This window comes from Eucalyptus grandis, chromosome 8, assembly GCF_016545825.1.
Source record: "Eucalyptus grandis isolate ANBG69807.140 chromosome 8, ASM1654582v1, whole genome shotgun sequence".
Classification (NCBI taxonomy): domain Eukaryota; kingdom Viridiplantae; phylum Streptophyta; class Magnoliopsida; order Myrtales; family Myrtaceae; genus Eucalyptus; species Eucalyptus grandis.
The window spans coordinates 38,112,625-38,134,261 of record NC_052619.1 but is presented as its reverse complement, the minus strand read 5'-3'; the positions used below and the strand labels follow the sequence as shown (position 1 = coordinate 38,134,261).

Genomic DNA, 21,637 nt, shown 5'->3' with positions numbered 1-21,637 from the left:
CTTAAGGGTAATAAAATACTGATCACTACCAAAAACTCTTCACAGGAATCTTGACGAGGCAAAAAGGCACTCACTCTTGTAAGGGCATAACCAAAGAGCAAGAAAAACACCAAAAAGGGGGTGAACAGAATCAGAAAAAACAACAGATAGTATAAACAACAATGGATTTGGAACAATTAGAACTCGTAATCACTCGCCTAAGTTGATGAAAGCTCCATTTGGATCAATCTTGGTCAACAATTGCAGATTTGGTGAGGAATAGAGAGAGATGAATACACAAACAAAGAATCCTAAAATTTTGTCCAATTCGACTTAAGCAACCAAGAGAAAGCCCAAAACACCACCACTAGAGTCCAAGTAAACCATCAAAATGAATAGCCACTAAAGAAATGGTTACTCACAGTAATTTAAGTAAATGCTTTTACCAATTGAACATTGTAGGCAAAATATTAGTGTAATTAAACCAAGGATCTAAGGAAAACTACAAAAATGGAAAGGGCAGCATATCATGGGTACAAAGCTAATTTTTAACTTAATTAAGGATGTTAACCATTCTTGCTAATGAGAAAGACTTCAAGTATCATAGAGTTTAAACAAGCAGGGTAAAATATGGCTCACTTCCATACATACATATAGGGATGAGCATCGGTCTAGAGTCAACCCTGGACTAACCCTAGACTGGCCCAATCCTGTTAGTCCTGGTCTGGTTCCTAGGGAGATCGGGTCGGTTCTTAGTCCTAAGATTCCTAAACAAGCACCGTACGGGTTGGTCCTCGATCTTGGGAGTTTAGGGTCGGACCAACCCCGATTCTATATATATTATATATCTAATATATTATTTATAATTTTTTTATATAGAGAAAACCTTAAAATAAATGGCGTCAACAACATTAAATAGCTCTTTAGTAAGGAGTTTAAGTAATTTTACACTATTTTTTTAATAACTTAGATCTTTTAATGTCTTTTACGGCGTCAAAAGCCATAATTTACAAAGGAGAAATATGTTTTTTTGAGGAGTTCCCACGGCATTCAAAAAGGCATAAATAGCTCCTCACAACATCCTCCTCTAATACTCGTTCTCTTTTGTCTTATTTGTCCTCTTAGTCTTTAATTTGTCAAAATCGAAAGAAATAACTTCTTTATTCGCCACTTGACACTCGCCTCCCTCGCTTTGAGTCACTCGTGCCGCTCGCTACTCGATGCTCCCCTGGCTTGTTGCCCCCCTGCTTGATGCTCAACGCTCACCCCACTTGACACTCATCGCTCGCCTCTCTTAGCTGACCTTGCTCGTCACTGAACCCATAAGGTTGGTTTGGTCCTCGCTCGCCTTTTCAAGGAGTACAAAAAATGAAAGAAAAAATTATCGGTTGGTCCTGGGTTGACCCAAGAATCGGACCAAACCCATTGGGTCGGTCCGATCCTTAATTACCTTTTTAAATAGTACAAAAATGAAATAAATAAATTATCGGTTGGTCCCAAGTTGACCTTGGAACTAGATCAAATCCACTAGGTTGGTCCGGTCCTCGGTCCCAAGCTCAATAGAATCGGTCCTCAGTTCCAAGAAGTGAGGACCAGCACTGTGCGGGTTGGTCCTAGGGTTAAGGGGTGAACCCCAGGTCAACCCGGACCATGCTCACCCCTACATACATACATACATATATATATATATATATATATATATATATTCAAGAAGAAGTGATGCAATCACAAAGTTGAAAGGGAAAAGTTATCATATAATATACTACTTGACATAGTATATTAATTAGTTGAATACCCTCATTGGATAAATTGGACAACTTGAAGCCTTAAGAGAATATAATTTGTTGTAGAACAAATACCAGCTATTCATTCCATCTGAAGAAAAGAGGGCTGCAAGATTCCATAATAGAAGCAAACAAAGACAAATTTTCCACATTCTTTCACTGAAATTAAAGAGGCAGGTCCTACACTCAAGGCTCTTAGGCCCATTATGCTTTAGAGATCAATCTTACACCAAACTAATGAGGAACGGTAAAATTGCCCTTACTCTCTCTTAATGTTCTGCAGTCAGCCCATGCTAGATGAGCACAAATACTAGATATTCATTCGATAGTAAGAAAAGGAGGCCGCAGAATTCCCTAATAGAAACAAACAAAGACAAACTTTCCATGCTCTTTGGCTGAAATTTAAGAGGCTGATCCTACTCTCAAGGCTCTTAGGCCCATTATGCTTTAGAGATCAATCTTACACCAAAGTGATGAGGAAACTGTAAAATTGCCCTTATACTTTCTTAATGTTCTGCCATCAATCTCCATCCATGCAATATGAGCACAGGGACAAGACGGACACTAACATAGAGAAGAAAAGCTTCATGTGAAAGTTGCTTACCCAATAGAAAATTAGTTTCACCCTGGAGTCGCCCATTAGAAATTTTTCAACTAGATCTATTTTTCTCCTGTCAAATAAATAACTAAGACCAAATAAATTCACAATAAATATTAAAGCTGGGCAACCTTTGTCACGCGCATGCGCGCGCACACACACAAAAGTTATTAGGATCGAGATGCTAAGTAGGATCCTTTCGAAGTCTTCAAGATCAGATCAAGATCATAAGATCCTACATATTTGAAGTACTAAATTCTTGCTTAAATAAATGCAATTAGATTCATATTATCCTTTAAAAGAGGGATGGTGAAGCTTAAAGGTAGCGTTCTCATACGAGAGATTACTCTGCTTTAAATTCTTGGTTGCCATTTTTTCAACTAACAATTAAAGCACCATGTCAAACATGTAAAAGCATAAAATCTCCTTGCCCAAGTTTTTAAGGTGTATAAAATAGGGTCACAATAAAATAATCACCATAATAATCAAGTAGAAGGCTACCAAGAAATTACTTTCCTCCCTTTTCCGAATTTCTAATCCTTTATATTTTCCTTCTCTCTCTTGGAATACATATCATCTCTTCTTGTCCCTTTCTTCATTTCAAAGGATAAAATATTATTTACCTCAACTGGGACTCTCTCTCTCTCTCTCTCTCTCTCTCTCTCTCTCTCAAACCTCACTTTCACTGGCTATTCTAGGTTTTTCAAGGTAAGTTCTAATCAATATACATCCAAAGAAATTATGCTACTAGGCCAAGTCAAATTGTGCGCCAATTTCTCAAGGATGTCAGAGGTCTCTCTCATCTGGTTGCAGAAGGATGGAAGCTTTGTCTCTCTCATCTCCAAAGGACAGCATGGTTCAGAAAGCCAATGGTGGTCGATGCCCATCTCATCATTTATTCAAGACTGAAGAAGAAGAGATGGTGTCTCTGCCTTTCTTCGCTTTCTACTATTCATTCATTTTCATCCCTTTTTCTTAATTCTCCAAGCCTTATATTTTCCAAATGGCGCCTGAACAAGATTAAGAAGAAAGTGGCACATGTGCTAGGGGATGGAGGCCCAATTTCATATTTACTCTGGCTAAAAAGGCAGAATTGCCTTCTAAAGCTTGAACAACGGAATCGTAGTTGGTATTGCCATCCAAAGATACAAATCACGACCCCCGCAAACTACCATTTTTCTTAGAATCCAAACTGTTCAAAGTTTTTGAGTCGTAGGATTGAATGATTGTGATCCTACAATCTGGATCGCAATCCTAACAATCATGCACACACACACGCACATGCACACAAAAAAGAGTCTTGTGATGGTGCAAAAGAAAGTGCAAGAAAGAAGGAGATTACAGGTCAGATTGAACAACATACTTGGCCTCAAACCCCAATAGCTAATTTCTCAAAGAAAAACAGTAAAAAAACATTAACAAAGTAACTTTTGAGTACTGTAAGGAAAGTGGACAAGTTAGAACAATGTTCTTAGATTATATAAGAAACATCAACTACCTTTCAGCAACTCTCAACTATTTACCTAACTTTCCTCAACACAATTAAGTCTGCTTTACATTGCTGGCCATCATACATAATTATCTCTACCAGGAGTCCACTTAGATAGTTGTTAGGGAAATCCCTTATGATGTTTTGAAGATAACAAAATAAATCAAAGGCTACTAACGTGTTTAATGGTTGAGTAACATACTATGCAGATGATATAATGTGTAAATGATTTTATCAAAGTTTATACTTGGAAAACCAAAAGACAGACTCTATGCTGAAGCTAAATATGTTCAGACTATGTCCAGACCTTAAGGCTAAAACTGTTCAAAAGCAGAATATGTTCAGACTTACGTTCAAATTGTAAAGTCTATTATAAAGATTTCCAGACTTCTGTGTCAAAGTCTGAAGACTGCCGGACTTTTGTGTCAAAGTCTGTTTTACATTAGTAGTCTGCCCTCTCTTACAAATTCCAAACTGAATGCAAGTGAAGAAGAAAGACACTCAGACTCTACTTCAGTCTGAAGACACTCAGACTCTATTTTAGTTTGAAGACACTCAGACTTTACTTTAGACAGAACGTAGCAGATTCAAAATGAAGCGGATTCTGAACGAACCAACTTGACAGAACGTAACATAAGCCCCAAACATATAACGGCTAGTGATCTGGTTTGGATTCTATATCAAGATAGATTTGATTGACTTAATCTAATTGATTGACAATTGGATCTTGAAACAATAACTTTCTAAACGAATAAGCTCTACTTATGGAAACCAAGATTATGTTTGTGTGGGCGATCATAATCAATTTGGGATTTTACTTCTATCACTCAACAGTTACCAAATTTTCTAGATATAGATCTGTCCAATGGGTAGATTGGAAGACGATCCTCTAGATACTGTCCAATAGCTAGTTTGGAAGTGGATGAGTATTTAAGAAGATCAAGGACCAATAAGCAAGTAAGAAACGGACTGTAAAATTTATAATTCCAAAATCTAAGCGACCTTCAATCATACACTTATCTTTCGTGAGCTTAAACATTTGTGATCGTGAGAGAAATACCAAAATAGTGACTTAGTGAGATAGTGTGATCTGTTTGCACTCAAAATTGTAATCTCTTGTTGATTACATAGTGGAATCCAGCCAGAAGGCTATTAGCGTGGGAGAGTGGATGTAGGATTGATCTAAGCTGAACCACTATAAATTTTGTGTTCTTATTCTCTTCCTTAAACTCTTTATTTTGTAGTTAAAGTCTGAACTCGCTCAAAGTCTGTTATTCTTCAAACTCAGTTTTAAAAGTGAAATATTTCTACTGCTCTTTGTGAAAATTTTCTTACACCTATTCACCCTCCTCTAGGTGTTATTACTAGCCCCATCAATAGCTTCTTTCAGGAAGGTTCAACACTAGTCCTCTTCAACGATATATTCGGAATTTGCATAGGCACCATGCAAAAGCTAAGGAGACAAACTGCTTGATCTTGTAGAGAAAGGCAAATGAGAAGAAAATGAGGACGAAGAACAAAAAAGAGGCCAAAGCTAAGAAAAATGTCCCTAGGAAGAGCGATATGCTCAACAAAATCCCAAAATGTTTCACATGGCCAAATTGGATTAGAATATTATAGAGTAATTTTCCCCAACCTGTGTTAAGCAAAGTGACATCGAGAAGAATGTGTTACGAGCACTCAAACATAAATGGTGTCAAAGTTAATAGGCATTCAATGATGTAAATACTTTGTCAAAGTTGTCAGTGGCCAAAGGTGATGTTAAATTGGATATCTATATCAACACCGAAAAAATCCTTCATACTATTTCTGTGTAATTCAGCCACTTATGAAACATTATTTCGGATTTTGTTGACATTTTGCTAAGTTCTCATTCTTTTTCCTTCCTCCTCTTCCACATTTTCTTCTCCTTTCTCTTCTCTTTCTCTTTTGCTACACCATCCTGTGAAGTGGAAAAATCCTGTGAAGTAGAAAGATCAAATCATAAAATTAAATCAATGGCCAAAATGAAATGCTTAACCGTGTTAATAGAGCAAGTTGGGAAAGCAAAGGCAAACTCATGTAATAAATACTGTTGGCAAAACAAGTTGCACATGCATTTTACCTGTATTACATTTCAGAGAAAGAAATAATGCTCAAAATCTAAACCTACCTCCGTTCATTGAATTCACCTCCTCATCAAACTCAGGTTCATTCTCAATCTTAACACAAATCGTTTCCGAGTCTAGAACCTAGAACCTATCCTATCAGGGCTCGTTCCCAATTCTTGAAATTGGGAACCAACCCTTGTGGACCCTAGACCGACTTTGAAACTGAACCTGCCAGTTTCAAGCCAGTTTCAGGTTCCACTGAGAACCAGTCACTTCTTTTTTTTTTTTTCATTATTTTTTAGTTTTATTGCAGCTAGTTTATGCTACAATATGCAGCAAACCATATCAATCCCACGAAGTTAGTTACCTACCTGTCCTACAACAATTCAGAATCCATGGACACATAACTTCCCTGATCATCAAACAAACATACGCACTTGCAGCAAAAATCCAAAGAAAGCTTCATAAAAGATCACAACTAACAGTAACCCGAAACAGCACTTCACCAAAATGACTTTTCGCCACTTTTGATAAAAGAATTTTCATTTATCCTCCCTTGACCAAACAACATTAGAATATAGAAAGGCAGAAAAAAAAACCAGCTGATCATTCTCCAGCTGAGCAGAACATGTCCACAGGTAAAAGTGTAAAAATCACTTCAAGTCCTGAGCACAGGTGGATTGCGAATCCAAGACAGAAAAGCCAACTACCCATCGACCATCTCTCCTTCCCCGCGAATCCAGGACTCGAAAATGGAGACAAGAAAACCATTAACAGATAGCAACCATGTAAAACACGTCGAGACGCACCATGACAAAACCAAACCAGAGGAAACAAAGGGGAGAATTAGGGTAAATAGGCCGCAAGAGGCGAGGGGCGAATTGGTACCTCAAAAACCGTCGAGGCCGAGAGTGAGCGTGACTAAACTACGAGCCTCGAGGACGTGAGTTGAGCAAGAGAGAGAGGGTTCGTGAGTCGAGCGAGTTGAGAGAGAGGGTTCGTGAGTCGAGCGAGTTGAGAGAGAGAGAGAGAGATCGCGAGCTAGATGTCTGGAGCCTGATTTTGGGTTTCGTTTATAATTAAAAAAAAAAATTAAATGGGTGGTTCTGCATCTGAAATAAAAAAAAACCTGACCGGTGTCCACTTATTCAAGTTTTTAGGAACCGAAGATCGGTCCGGGCGGTTCTGATTTGGACGATTTCTTTTTGCTCATCCCTACGGCTAACGACAATACTTCACTCTTTATCAAGCTTTCATGTCTAGTTGGTGCTGGGAGAAGGTACATTTCCAAAAAACTGTGAAAATATTATAAAATGGTAAAAAATTTCAGGATGGAGTAAAGTGCCATAAAATTAGGTGTTAATATCACGAAAACCATCAAATTAATACGTTTGTGATAAATTTATCCAAAATTAATTTTCAACCGTAAAAAACTTCAAATTAGTATATATGTGACGAGTTTGGCCAAAACTAATTTTTTGATCATAAAGAATCCCAAACCGGTATGTTTGTCACAAATACATCCTTCATTAGTTTTCGTTAAATTGGAATAGTATCACAAAAAACTACAAAACTACTACCCATGTGACAAACTAAGCATGAAACCTCAGATTGTTATACCCACAACTATCACTTGTTATCTGACTCAGAAATTTGACAGTAAAATTTAACGAAAATTAAAAGATGATAAATTTGCCATAGGTATACTAGTTTGGGTTTTCTGTGGTCAAAAATGAATTTGAAGTAGATATATTATGACTATACTAGTTTGGGCATTTTCATGATATTCTAAATTAAAGTATATCCAGGAAGAAAAATCACGTCAGCTAGGACAGGTCATGGGACCTAGTCCTTAAATGAAGTGGTAAACACGAATGCTAGTTTTAAAGGGCACAGTCTAACTAGGATCTCTACCAATAATGACGCTAAAAATATAAGAAAAGGAAGCATATTAAGTGCGTAAAATGTCAAGAGCTTCTTGTCGCGACCCAATTTTTCGAGGGTGATCCACCTAGGGTTTGACTAATGGATTGTTAAGCCTACACTTAACTCGGGCTCTCCCAAACCCATACCAATTCGCGACTTAGGTTCAAGTTCTTAACATGTAATTGATTTTTAACTAGGAGTCGCCACTAATCTATTTTTGGTGGGTCGATTAGAAACCCAAGTAAAGTAACGGGAGATTCACTTTACTCCTACGAACCAGAGATTTGGGTACGGGGACTTGATTACACTAGATTTCTCTGACACCCATTTCGGTACCATTTCTTTTATTTTGAAAAAAAAGGTTTTACAGGCAGCTTGAATTGATTTTAATTTACTTTCCTAACATGTGAGGTGACCGTGCAGGTGCGCAAACCACCAATTTAACACCCAAGAAAAGCAATCAATAAATTGCAAGACTTACCTCATAGCAATGAAAGCATATGCACTGTTAGATCATAATTCACATCAACAACCCTAGATATGATTTCTAATTAACAAGCAATTACTCAATTTTTGTTTTCTTTTTTTCAACGAGAATATAATCCATATGCAATGCAATGCTTCTAGTCTAATATGAAATGATATGGCATGGCAATATGTCCTAAACTATATGAATGAGTAAAAAAACTAATGATTTCTTAATGAACATGAAATAATTAATTATGCAATCTAAATTAACCAGAATGACTTAATTCTAATGACGTGCAATGCAATGCAATGCGATGACATACAAAATTATTTCAACTAAAATGACATGCGACATGCAATTTAATATGCGAGCTATATGTCACGCGACATTTATTGAATGACCTAATCTAATGACGGGCAATTCCTAATTAAATGGACCTAACAACAATCAATAAATGACGTGCATTTCATGAACCTAATTCTATGTGACATTGGCATTTTTATTTTCCTAACAAAAACATGCAATTTATCTAGGAAAGATTATTTACCTATAATTGATAAACATGCAATCCTAACATGCAATGACGTGCAAAGAATGCCATAATTCAACATGATATATGCATGATGTTTTTTTTTTTTTTTTTTTTTTCTTTTATAAAATTCGAAATAAGATTGCAATTCTAAATATGCAAGATAACCCTAAAACATGAAATATTCTAAAGCAAATCTAATCCTAACTCAAACATTTTTTTGGATTTTTTCTTTTATGAAAATAAGATTGACTCAACCAACTTGACGACAACAAATCAAACAAGATTAAGATTGATATCCAACATATATACTAGAACTTTTACCTACAACATATAAATATAGAAAGCTTGGTCTAGATAATTAATACATTGATAACAGAGCTCTTGCACCAAAGTCAAACCGTCCAATGGAGATCTTATCAAGAATTCTAGAACTCCATCGTTAAAACGGAAGAGCTATTTGATCGGTGGGTCAAAATAGTTTTGATTGATCACTCAATGAGTCGATTAATTCCACATCATCGACTCTGTTTTGTGAATATTCCTTTAGTTCCCGAAGATTAATTCGCAAAAATTCTATTTGTAAAAAAAAAAAAAAAAATCGAATATATATGGAGTAAATAGGAAAATGGGATGTTAACTTACTACATATGTACTCGTATAGCTGAATTCGTTTTATCTTTTCAAAGAACATCAAAGTTAGATAAGTGGAAAACTTAAACTTCTTATCTAAATTACCGTACAAGTTCGTGGTTTCTATCTTACAAACCTTTAACTTTTTCATTATTTGATCTTATTCCCTTTCTTATCTTAAAAACCTTTTAACTTAACTGTTATGATATTATTCCCTTTTCTCGACGATTGCACTTTTTATCAGTCCACATTTATTATTAATAATTACATGTTTGCCAAATATATATAATTAAAATTACTAATAACCTCTTCATACATTGCATGAATCCATTTTAATTTTTCAAAAACATCAATGACGGACAATTAAGCTTTTTATCTAATTAATGTAAACGATAAAGTAATATGTGCAGGGGAAATGGTAAAAGAATTGAATTATGTGATGGTGTATGGCCCAATCACAAAGTTTTATTTTACCCAACTTTCTTCTTGTTTATAGTTATCGATCCTTAAGTACCACACGGTGGGACCATGCAAAATTCATACATAGTGACCTTTGAATGCAATATGGACAGTTTGTTTAGCACTCATGTCATATTTACATTTATCGGACTATATGAATGTCAATAAAACAAAAGAACAAGAGGAATTTGTATTCAAGTATATGTGTACATGTGTATGCACAAGTTTTACATTATCTCGAGCATTTCCATAAACAGAACTCTCAAGTAGATAAAACTGTTCCAATATTCCCATATGAAGTTTTTGCACGAGAACTTTCTTCATCCATTTTTTGAGGTAATTGTAGAAGGAAATTTTCAAAAAAAGAAAAATCCACACTTTTTGGAGATGATCATCTCACGACAATGCCAAATGAAGCGACAAGCAAGCTCATCAGCCACATCAGGTTGGATCATAGAATTACGGTAGATGATGGGGACGCGGGTTTCAACTCTCGACCACCTTGAGGAGGATTGCTAGTTTCATATTACAAGAAAACGAGGAACAAATTGAATTCACTGAGTGTGCCGTTAGTGTCAGCTTTCAATTGTAGAGATTACAAAACTTGAAAGATTTGTGGTACAATTAAATTGAAAACAAGTAATGAACATTTTCTTCAATAAATGGAACTCTGCAGAACCAAATGCAATTGGCTGTATATGAGATGCTGCAAAAGAAGTAAAGAAGTGAATGATCCCCATCTTGAATAGCAAATGGAATTAGACATGCAACAAATTTCATGAAAGGCAGTGCAAGGGCGACACGTGGAAGACATCATATTCAAGAACGGGTCTTGAGTGTATAAGACCACACCGAGTCACAATTTCAAAACCTAATCACGTATGAGCAGCATCATCAAGGTGGAGACATCAGTACTTTACGGATTATGTGACCATGAATTGCCTCATAAACTCCTCAAAAACGTTGAGGTGCTTCGCCGTGTAGGGATTATTAAGAACTACTTGAGTAATGACAAGGTGGTTGCACAGATGGTCAACAAGATGGATGACTACGTCACTTTATCCACTTTCTATTACTTCGAGATCTTCAAAATTGTGACTTTGTATTGTAACAAGCCGTGGAACGACTAGATGGCAAACTGAGGAGGGAATATTTCCTTAGTCCTTGGGCTTTCTTGTCCGCTCTCGTGACCATCATATTGCTCATTCTTGCACCAGCTCAAACATTATTTAGTATTCTTTCATACATAATGTGATCAATATTGGTTCATATATTTCTCACAGTTTATTGAAATACTTAGAACATTTTACACGCAATGAGTGAAATCTTAATATGTAACTTTCACTAGAAACTTGATAATCTCTCAACGCTTCTGATCGCACCAATCTTAGAGCATTAGGCCAGCATCTATCAGAATTGTATAAGTTATCTCTGCCGAAGGCAATTATATTTTCTAGCTGGTTAGGTAGAACGTAGGGCTCTTTTACGCTAGGCTCTTTCCACGTGTTCCATGAAGTCTCCTAAAATGATCCGTTTTCACGTAATACAACCCAACTTGTGGATGCAATTATGCAAGTTATCACATCTATCACAATTGTACAAGTTATATTTGCCGTGAAGGCAATTATAGTTTCTAGCTCAGTAGGTAGAACGTAGGGCTCTTTCACGCAGGGCTCTTTTCACGTGTTCCAGGAAGTTTCCCCAAATGATTCGTTTTCACGTAGTACAACGCAACTTGTGGATGAGGTCATCCGTCTTTCTCCTTAAGTTAACATTTGGCATGTTCATCCAATTTATCGCTGCATCCTCCACTCTCACATCTATTTGTGAGTCTAAGGACTACCTGCAACGTGGAAGAGAGACGTGACCGAGGGGCAGAGGCGAAGGGGAATCACCTCCTCTTCCTTCCTTTCCTTTTCAGCATTTTCTCAGCCTCGGTCCTCTGATGTAGACAACTATCCCCACTAACTAGGGGTGTGCAACCGGATTAGGTATACCCGGTTCCCGGACCGGCCCACCCAGAAAACAGGGTTAGGAATCGGTTCCCGTTGAAACCAGTTCCCAAAATGCGGAATTGGTTTAAACTGTTCCACGAACATATTCCAAGTGATTACCCACCTAGAAATCCGTTCCTAGACCGGTTTTGAAACCAATTCCCGGACCGATTTTGTAAGTAGAGGTCCAAAACCTTTTTTTTCCCTTGATTTCTATTCTTACTTCCACAATTACACGACGTTTTTCCTCTTGGCTCTCTTAAACACGCACGGGAGGACATTCCTCTTCCTCACTTGCTTCCCTCCCTAATCAGCTCCCTCTTGCACCATCCAATGGACAGACGGTGTTCGTTGCCAATTGTATCACATGGATTGGCTCATCTAATTTCTCTTTTGTAGGAGGAGTTATGATTGCATAAATGAGTAACTTCATGTAGTAGTTGTGGGAATAAGACTAATATTAGCCCCATATTTGTTGCTAATTCTTTGTCTTGTGATTTTATTTATTATAATTAGTCTTGTGGATCCTTAATTTTTCGTTTAGTCAAAAAGTTCATGTATTTATTTATTACAAGTGCTTAATGTTTCAATACAAATTAGGAGATTTTCGTTATTTTCTCACGTATTAATATAAAACTCGAAGTCGTATAAGATATCGGAAAATTGCAAGACAGGTTCTAGTGGAAATAGGGTTGACCCTAGAACTGAATTGGAAAAACGGGGTGGGTTAGGTACAGGGTTCAATACAAACATAGTTGAGTATAGGGTCCAAAAAAGAGGAACCGGTTATAACAAGATCAGGTATAGGGTACAGGGTCCAGGTTTAAACCCTACCCACCCTGGACTTGATCACCTCTACCACTGACTCTAACATCCTCGCTTCACGAGCCACACTTTTGTCATTGTTTCTCCCTCTCAAAAGTGGTTGACAGAGGTGAAATGGAAAGTGGGTCACTTTTTAATACTAGTAGACCCCACAAATTCCACCTTCTCTGTCTATCATTATTTACCCCTCTATGGGAAAAAAAAAAAAAAAAAGAGCAGGAGAGGATGGGGAGCCATCAAAGTGAAAGCCCTACTACTACCCCTAGATCTCTGTTTTTTCCCCTCTATATAAGAGCACTTCATCAGTAGGATGTGAAGAGAGTGGAGAGAGTGGACTGAAGAATCTCCTTTTATTTGAACTCTCTTTTTTCTCTGGTTTGCTAATCGGGGGTCCTCTTGAGCTTGACAACATGAGGCCTGTGCTCCCTCTACTCCTGTTTGCACTCCTCTGCTTCCAAATTGCAGGTATACACCCACATGCTCTCCCTCTGCCCCAAACCCAAAACATTGCAAGTAATAGGGGTGGGCATGGTCCAGGTTAGATCGATCCACCCCTAACCTTAGAATTAATCAACACAGTGCTTGTCCTCAATTCTTGGGATCGAGGACCAACTCTATCGAGCTTGAAACCAAGAACCAGACTGAACTCATTAGGTTCAGTCTGATTCCAAGGTCAACCCAGGACCGACCGATAATTTACTTATTTCATTTTTTGTACTATGTAAAAAGGCAATCAAGGACCGACCGATCTAATGAGTTTAATCCGGTTCCAAGGTCAATACGGAACCAGCTGATAATTTTTATTTCATTTTTGTACTCCTTGAAAAGGCGAACGAGGACATGACTAATTCTATGAGTTCAGTGACGAATGAGGTCAGCTAAGAGAGGCGAGCAATGAGTGTTGAGTGGGGTGAGCGTCGAGCGTCGAGTAGGGAGCAACAAGCCAGGTGAGCATCAAGCGACGAGTGGCACGAGTGATTCAAAGCGAGTGAGGCGAGTAGAGAAGTTGTTTCTTTTGATTTTGACATTAAAGACTAAGAGGATAAATAATACGAAGAAAACGAGTATTAGAGGAGGATGCCATGAGGAGCTATTTATGCCATTTTGAACGCCGTGATGACTCCTCATGTTTTTCTCCTTTGTAAATTATGACTTTGACATCGTTAAAGACATTAAAAGATCCAATTTATTAAAAAATATTGTAAAATTACTTGAACTCCTCAACTCCTCACTAATTAGCTATTTAATGTTGTTGACGCCATTTATTTTAGGATTTTCTCTATATAAAAAATTATAAATAATATATTAGATATAATATATAATGTATATATAATCAAGGTTGGTCCGGGTTGGACCAACCCAATCTCCCTTGGAACCGGACCAAAACCGATAGGGTTGGGCTTATCTAGAGTTGGCCCAGAGTTAACCCTAGACTGATGCTCACCCCTAGCAGGTAATCCTTGGACTAGTTAGATTAGTCCTAAGTGAGGAGAAGAGAGATGTGACGGACGCGGCGCGAAGGCAAGCAGCGTGGTGAGTGACCGGTTGCTTGTGTCATGGAAGCTTTAGGTCACCAACAAGGGTGATGAAAATGGATCGTCATCTTCCCTGCGCTTCTGTTTATTTTAAATGGATAAAAAACTGATTATAAGTTCTTACTCAATTTTGAGACCCATTTAAATCATATTCAATTTTTGGACCCAGTTTTAGGGTTTTTAAAAATCTTTTATCCATATACAATCCATATAAATAAATATGAGCCCAAAAATGGGTTCATCACTCATTTTAACACCCCTATAGTAACACCCCCTGTGGTAACACTTAAGATCCTTCACAAATGTTAACAAAAATCCATGAAGAATTTTAGAATGGTTAATTTTCGGATAGTAAAATGCCACTTGTGGGATCGTTCTCATAAAGTCACTTTTTAATGTTTTCTTATGTCTTTTGCCTCTTCATCAACTTTCAGGAACTTTTAGTTCGTAGAAGTAACTTCCACAATCAGAATTGTTGACGACCAAGGCCAAAAGAGATGAATGAAAGTGTGTTTTCTTTTGTGGGGTCTCAAGTAAAATGTGTTTGTATATGGTTTTAAAGGTTGATGTTTGGCGGAGTCTCATTTTATCTCTACCCATATAACTGAATACACAATCCCACGAAAAGAGAAGAATTGGTCTAACTTGGCGAGAAGAATGAGCAATCACCAATTCAATCAAGTAAGTCATCATGAATTTCCCCTCCCTTTTCTGATCCACCATTGTCAGATCATCTTTGTAATTTTTCCTATTATATTGATTTGTTTAAATTCGATGCCAGCTCCACATGTTAAATTCCGGTGCTTAGTTAGCATTTTCCATTAATAATCACACAGAAATACAGAATTTGTCCTGAAAATTTATTCGGAAATTAGGTTTTTCATTGGAGGTGGCCGCCCCCCGCCCCGCCGCTGGGGGGAGGGGGGTGGGTGGGGCCAGCGGATGTTTGGAGATTAGTTTAAGGGTCATATATTTCCCAAAAAAATAGTATGATGACCAAAATCAAAAACTGTCTAGAGTATATATACAAGGACATTTTTCGTAAGTAGCCCTTAATGAAAAGGAAGCACATGAAGAACCATTTTTAAGAACATGAAAAACCATCATCTTGCTTAACTCCATGCTTATTATCACATTAATTATATCGTAGCCAATACAGCATGCTGGGATCTATGACCATTCCATGGTGCAAGATCATGTCTCAATCCACATCGAGAATATGCTTTGCGGTATGCCTCCCACTTTGCCGGAGCATAGTATATTTAGGGTTCGTCATCAACTGCGCAAAGTCAACGAGAAAGCCTATGACCCAGAGATTCTAGCCATTGGTCCTTATCACTATGGAAATGACAAGTTCAAATTCATGGAGGAGCATAAACTGCGATACCTGCAGCAATTGCTTAGGAGGAGAAACGAGGGGAGCGTGGACAGGTATATGCCGACTCTCAGGGAACAGGAGCAGCCGGCACGTAATTGCTATGCGGAAACCATCGGCCTCTCCCAAGAAAAGTTTCTTACGATGATGCTCATTGATGGCTGCTTCATCATTGAGTTGTTCCGTAAGTGCAATATGACGGAACTGAGAGACGAAAACGACCTGGTTATGCATGATTGGGGGGGGATTCGATCCAGCATTACGCGCGACTTACTGCTGCTAGAGAACCAACTCCCACTCTTCGTCTTGAGCAAGCTATATGACCTGACTAAAGGTCCGGACGAGCATCGTGAGTTCAGCGAAGTCGCCATCATGTACTTCGAGTTTGAACAAGAAGGCCCCGGCCGAAATTTGACGATTGGCAACTGGGAACATCTTCTGCATCTATATCACACGTGGCGCACTTGTGACTTGCCTAAAACGCCCCGGCTAAACTGCTTACCAATCATGCCATCGGCCATTGAGCTAGGGGAGTCAGGAGTCAGGTTTAGGGCTGTGCGAAAGGGCCAACTGAGCGACATCAAATTCAAGAACGGGACACTCGAGTTACCGGTCTTGAATGTAGCGGACGGCACCGAATCAAAATTTCGAAACCTGATCGCGTACGAGCAGCATCGTCAAAACAAAGACATCGACTACTTCATCGACTACTTCACGGATTATGTGACCTTGATTGATTGCCTCATAAACTCTTCAAAGGACGTCGAGGTGCTTCGGCATGCAGGGATTATTGAGAACTACTTGGGCGATGACAAGGTGGTTGCACAGATGTTCAACAAGATCGGTGACAACGTCTGTGTAGACGATTCCTATTACTCCGAGATCTTCCAAAATGTGAATGCACATTGCCATAAGAGGAGGAACATTTGGATGGCAAAACTGAGGAGGGAATATTTCCATAGTCCTTGGGCTTTCTTGTCCGTTGTCGCAGCCATCGTGTTGCTCCTTCTCACAGCAGCACAAACAGTGTTTACTATTCTTCCTTACACAAAGTATAGTTAAATGTGATCAATGCTGGTTCATATATTTCCCCTGGACCATCTACTTGTGTTCTATAGCCAATAGTATTATCTTGGTTTTCCAATGAGGACGAACCACATGTGCTTAAAGAAAGATAGGGGAAAGTATTTATGCTTTAAATGATGTCCACAAGTCTCTTCATTTGGAACTAGATGATTACAACAGAAAACCAACATGACATTAGCAACCAAGTTGGTATATGGTTCAAAAAGAAAGGAAAAAAGAGGTACAACCAACTTAGATGATTACAATATATACGGTAGGATCACCCTACGAAGTCTCATCTTCCCATAAAGATATCCAGTTGGTTCTCTGATCATGCTTGACCTAAAAAAAGAGTTACAATTCAACTTGGACTACAACTAAGAAGAACACGCAAGAGCTTCGTATCTCTGAATGAGTTGATGGAATCCACATCAATAGTAGAAGTTCTCCAAATGATATTATCAGCAACCTCTGAATCAGGATGGATACTCCCAAAAATCTACTCCGTAAGAAAACAGCAAACCAATGAGCTTCATAACATCAGCGTTATTTTGCTGATAAATTTGTCTAAAACAGCCCAAGTGAGGGAAGCAATTGTTCCATGGGAAGCCTTATCGGAACAACATTAAATTCTCATAGAAATCAACCAATATTTAATAACAGAAACACAGGTATAATTCCTATTAGGATGGTCAAAGCACATTCATTCATGTTAGCCAACAAAATGTGCAATTAGCAAGGAGGTAAGTTTATTCACGTCCTTTCTCTGCACATTTGATTTCATGCATTTAATAACAAAACTAGAATTAGCTCGAACTCTCTAAACACAGACTAAATAGTAAATCCACCTAGCATTCATCCTTGTAACAATACATTCCAAATTGCACAACACATCTCTCCTTCCTACCAAACCAAGCACAATGCACCCAATGACACAACAACATCACATGATCAGCAAACAATACATCAATCACAGGTTAGAAGCCACAGGTTAGTAGTCCAATCAGGGTTAAAAGCAAACACATACGTTAAATATGTATAATAATTCCACATGGCACTTCTCATGTGATCATTATGCTCATAGGAGTTAGTTGAATCTTCATTCATATCCAACCAAGAAGACACTTCCTCCCTTGCCACTTTTGGCATTTTTATTTGGTGTTTGACCATTTCTTTTGGTTGTCAATGCAAAATATAATCCTTCTCTTCCAATGAGCATGTAAGAAGAAGAGCCACAACTTGTAAAGGTAAGAAACGCAATACTAAAGGGTAATAAAATACTAATCACAAGCCAAAAACTCTTCTCAGGAATCTTGACGAGGCAAAAAGGCACTCACTCTTGTAAAGGCATAACCAAAGAGCAAGAAAAACACCAGAAAGGGGGGTGAACAGAATCAGAAAAAATAACAGACAGCATAAACAACAATGGATTTGGAACTGTGAATTTGCCCTTACTCTTTCTTAATGTTTTGCAGTTAGTCTCCGTCCATGCAAGATGAGCACAAATACTAAATACACATTCCATCTGAAGAAAAGGAGGCCCCAGGATTCTGTAATAGAAGCAAACAAAGACAAACTTTTCACTCTTTGGCTGAAATTAGAGAGGCTGATCCTACACTCAAGGCTCTTAGGCCCATTATGCTTCAGAGATCAATCTTACACCAAACTAATGAGGAAACTTTAAAATTGCCCTTACACTTCTGCAGTCAGTCTCCATCCATGCAATATGAGCACATGAACAAGACGGACACCAACATAGAGAAGAAAAGCTACATGTGAAAGCTGCCTAACCAACAGAAAAACAGTTTAACTCTGGAGTCACCCTTTAGAAATTTTACAACTGGATCCAAATTTTTCATGTCAAATAAATAACTAAGACCATACAATGCACAATAAATATTAAAGCTGGGCCACCTTTGTCACACACACACAAAGGTTGTCAGGATTGGGATCCTAAGTAGGATCCTTTCAAAGTCTACAAGATCGGAGCAAGATCGTAAGATCCTACAAAGTTTAAGTACTAAATTATTGCTTAAATCAGTGTAATTAGATGCATATAAACCAACAAAAGAGGGATAGTGAAGCTAAAAGGTAGCGTTCTCATGTGAAAGAGTACTCAGTTTAAATTCTTGGTCACCAATTTTCAACTAACAATTAAAATACCACATCAAAGAAATTAAGATTATGTAAAAGCATAAAATCTCCTTGCCCTAGTTCCTTAGGTAGATTGAATAAGATTACAACAATCGCCATAATAATAAAGAAGAAGGCTCCCAAGAAATTACTTTCCTGCCTTTTCCCGAATTTCTAATCTCTCTTTTGTAACACATATTCTCTCTCTTGTGATACATATCATCTCATTCTTTATTTCAAAGGATAAAATATTATTTACCTCAATTTGGGACTCTTCTCCCTATCCTTCATAGCAAACCTCACTTTCACTGGCAATTCTAGGTTTTTTAACTCTTTAAAGTTTAGAGACAATTCTAATCAGTACATATCCAAAGAAATTATGCTCCTAGGTCAAGTCAAATCGTGCGCCAACTTCTCGAGGATGTTAGGGGTCTCTCTCATCTGGTTGCAGAAGGACATAAGGTTTGTGTCTCTCGTCTCCAAAGGAGAGGACGGTTCAGAGAGCCAACGGTGGTCGATCTATTCATGTTTAGCATACTAAACTTTGGCTCACCCAATACTAAAAAATAAAATGCAAACTTCAAATTAGTCACAATAAAGATGTTATGAATGGGGCACCCTAAGATTGGATTGGTCACCCTTAGATAAAAGTAAAGAGTACTTCTTCTCTACTTTCTTTGCTAAAATTTATTATATTATAAATGTTTTAAAAATTTGCACGTGAATTTACGGGTCAAAATTAAACTATTCTAAAAGTTTTGAATTTAAAAAAAAAAAAAAAAAAGGTCAACATTTGTAAATTGCTAGATTTAGATTAATTAAAAAGTGAAGATCAATTCAGATAATTACCATACTAGTCACTTGCAATAAATAGACCACACATGGGGCGCGGATTCCTCATGCCATGAATCCATGCCCTATCCAACAGTGCAAATCGGTGTAATTTGTCGTGCCAATTTACTAAGGAGAGAAGAAAGGAATATTTTTTTTTACATTCGCATAATTTTTCATTTCACCTTAGAAACCTTTTTTGACATGTTTCATATACGTCAAACTAACCTCAAGAAAAGTAAAGTTGTACAAAATAAAGCTAAACTTGTTCTACAAGGATATTCTTAAGAAGAAGTGAAATTATGATGAGAGGTGCGCTCAATGGGTGATTCGCATCTATTATTTGCTAGACATGTTATTATGATTCCATCTTATTTCAAATGAATGTGATAGTATATGTCTAGATTACTTTATTAAATATAAAGTTCTATGTAAAGCAATCACCAGGCTTTGAAGATCCTAGATGATAAAATTGTGCTTACAAGCTCTAAAAAGCTTTACATGGTCTCAAGCAAGCTTCATACTTGGTATTAGATATGATGCAATTTCCTAATTGACAACAGTTTTCTAAACCATCACAGGACAATAACAAATTCAAAGTACATTAAAAATGCAAGTGAAAATATTGTATAGATCTAAAGTGAAGCCCTTTTTTTATACACATGATCCGCCACCTCCTATTCTAGTTTTAGAGCTGTGAGATTTTGTAGGGCCAATATCAATTGTTTTAAAAGCTGCTTTTAAAATAGTTGATAGCGACAATTGATAGTGGTTTCATAAAATTTCACAAGAACATCTTTGAGGCATAGAATACACCATAGTCATATCTAATTTCGATCCCCACATCGATCTCAGAATTGTTCAGGAACCAACCATTTTTCTCAATTGGTTGAGCGCCACCCCCTCTTCAATCTTCTATGACGACATGGGTTGTGGCCTTTGCCTCAAATCTGGGTGAGGATTGTCTTATTGCTGCAGACGCTGTAGGTCTGGGCTAGGATTGTTGCCATCGTTATTGGACGGGCGAGGGTCGCGAGTGCCGGGGTCGCAGACGACCTTATGGGCAAGTGGTAGGGGCTGCCACTTCGCCTAGCTCACTCACCACATGCGCGCGCACACGTGCTATTTTCTTTTTCCAGCACGCGAAGGTGGTGGCAAGGGCCACGTTGGCTTTGGCTAAGTCCGAAGAGGGGATGCCGGCCCCTCGCCGGTGTAAAGGTGGCCGCCACAACGCCACCGCCTCAACTGGAGCCACCACTGTTTTTTTGGACTTCGGCTTTTCCTCTATTTGATTCTTCCTCTTTTTCCATTTTCTTTTTCAGATTTTTATTTTTCTAAAATCTTGAGATGAATTTTATCATTTAATTTACTTTAATATTTTTTCCTAAAATGGTTGACATGGCAACCACATCATTGCCTCTCTCCTTGAAAAACAATAAAAGATTAGTTTTTTTCATTAACTAAATTGGATGGAGTAATGGACGGAGTAAACGAAAAGATTTGGTTACACCAATTTAACGAGTTTTAAATTTTCATTGCACATTTTAAAATTTTTTAGAATCCGATTGCACTTTCATGACAAGTTTTAAAAATTTAGTGCACTTATCGCTATATTTAATTGTTATAGATATTGAAGTTGACGGAACATTTTAATCCTTAAAAAAAAAAAATGGGATATGTTCGGTAGAAATCCTAAAACTTGTCCAAAAAGTGCAATTGAGTTCTAAAACTTACAAAAAGTTCAATCAAGTCCTAAAACTTCTCAAGTTAGTTCAATTGAGTCCTAAAGTTAACACCGTTAGCTTTTTCCGTTAAAAATGCCGACGTGTCATTTTAAATTATTTTTTATTTTCCACGTGGATTTTTTTAATGATTTTTTATTCATTTTTTTTAATATTTAAAAACTAAAAAATTAGATTTATT

At 37.6% G+C, this 21,637-nt stretch overlaps 1 protein-coding gene and 1 long non-coding RNA gene across 4 annotated transcripts in view; one reads left to right on the top strand and one right to left on the bottom strand.

Annotated features, from left to right (window-relative positions):
* LOC104417119 (UPF0481 protein At3g47200) overlaps positions 1 to 21,637 on the top strand; it is a 47,758-nt gene that overhangs the window by 20,616 nt on the left and 5,505 nt on the right. The window contains exons 1-2 of one of the 3 annotated variants that reach the window (XR_005545994.1): positions 14,734 to 14,991; positions 15,461 to 15,686. The exons of 1 other annotated variant lie outside the window; for it this stretch is intronic. Coding sequence is in view for 1 of the 2 variants with exons in the window: in XM_039301057.1 (XP_039156991.1) it covers positions 14,968 to 14,991 (24 nt within the window). In the remaining variant the exon portion in view is untranslated. Of the gene's footprint in view, positions 1 to 14,733; positions 14,992 to 15,460; positions 15,687 to 21,637 lie in introns of those variants that run through there. One more of the 3 variants, XM_039301057.1, reaches the window with a different exon arrangement.
* Positions 5,542 to 21,637, bottom strand: part of LOC120287733 — a 69,196-nt gene continuing 53,100 nt past the window's right edge. The window contains exon 2 of the long non-coding RNA XR_005545998.1: positions 5,542 to 5,810. This is a non-coding gene — a long non-coding RNA (uncharacterized LOC120287733). The remainder of the gene's footprint in view (positions 5,811 to 21,637) is intronic.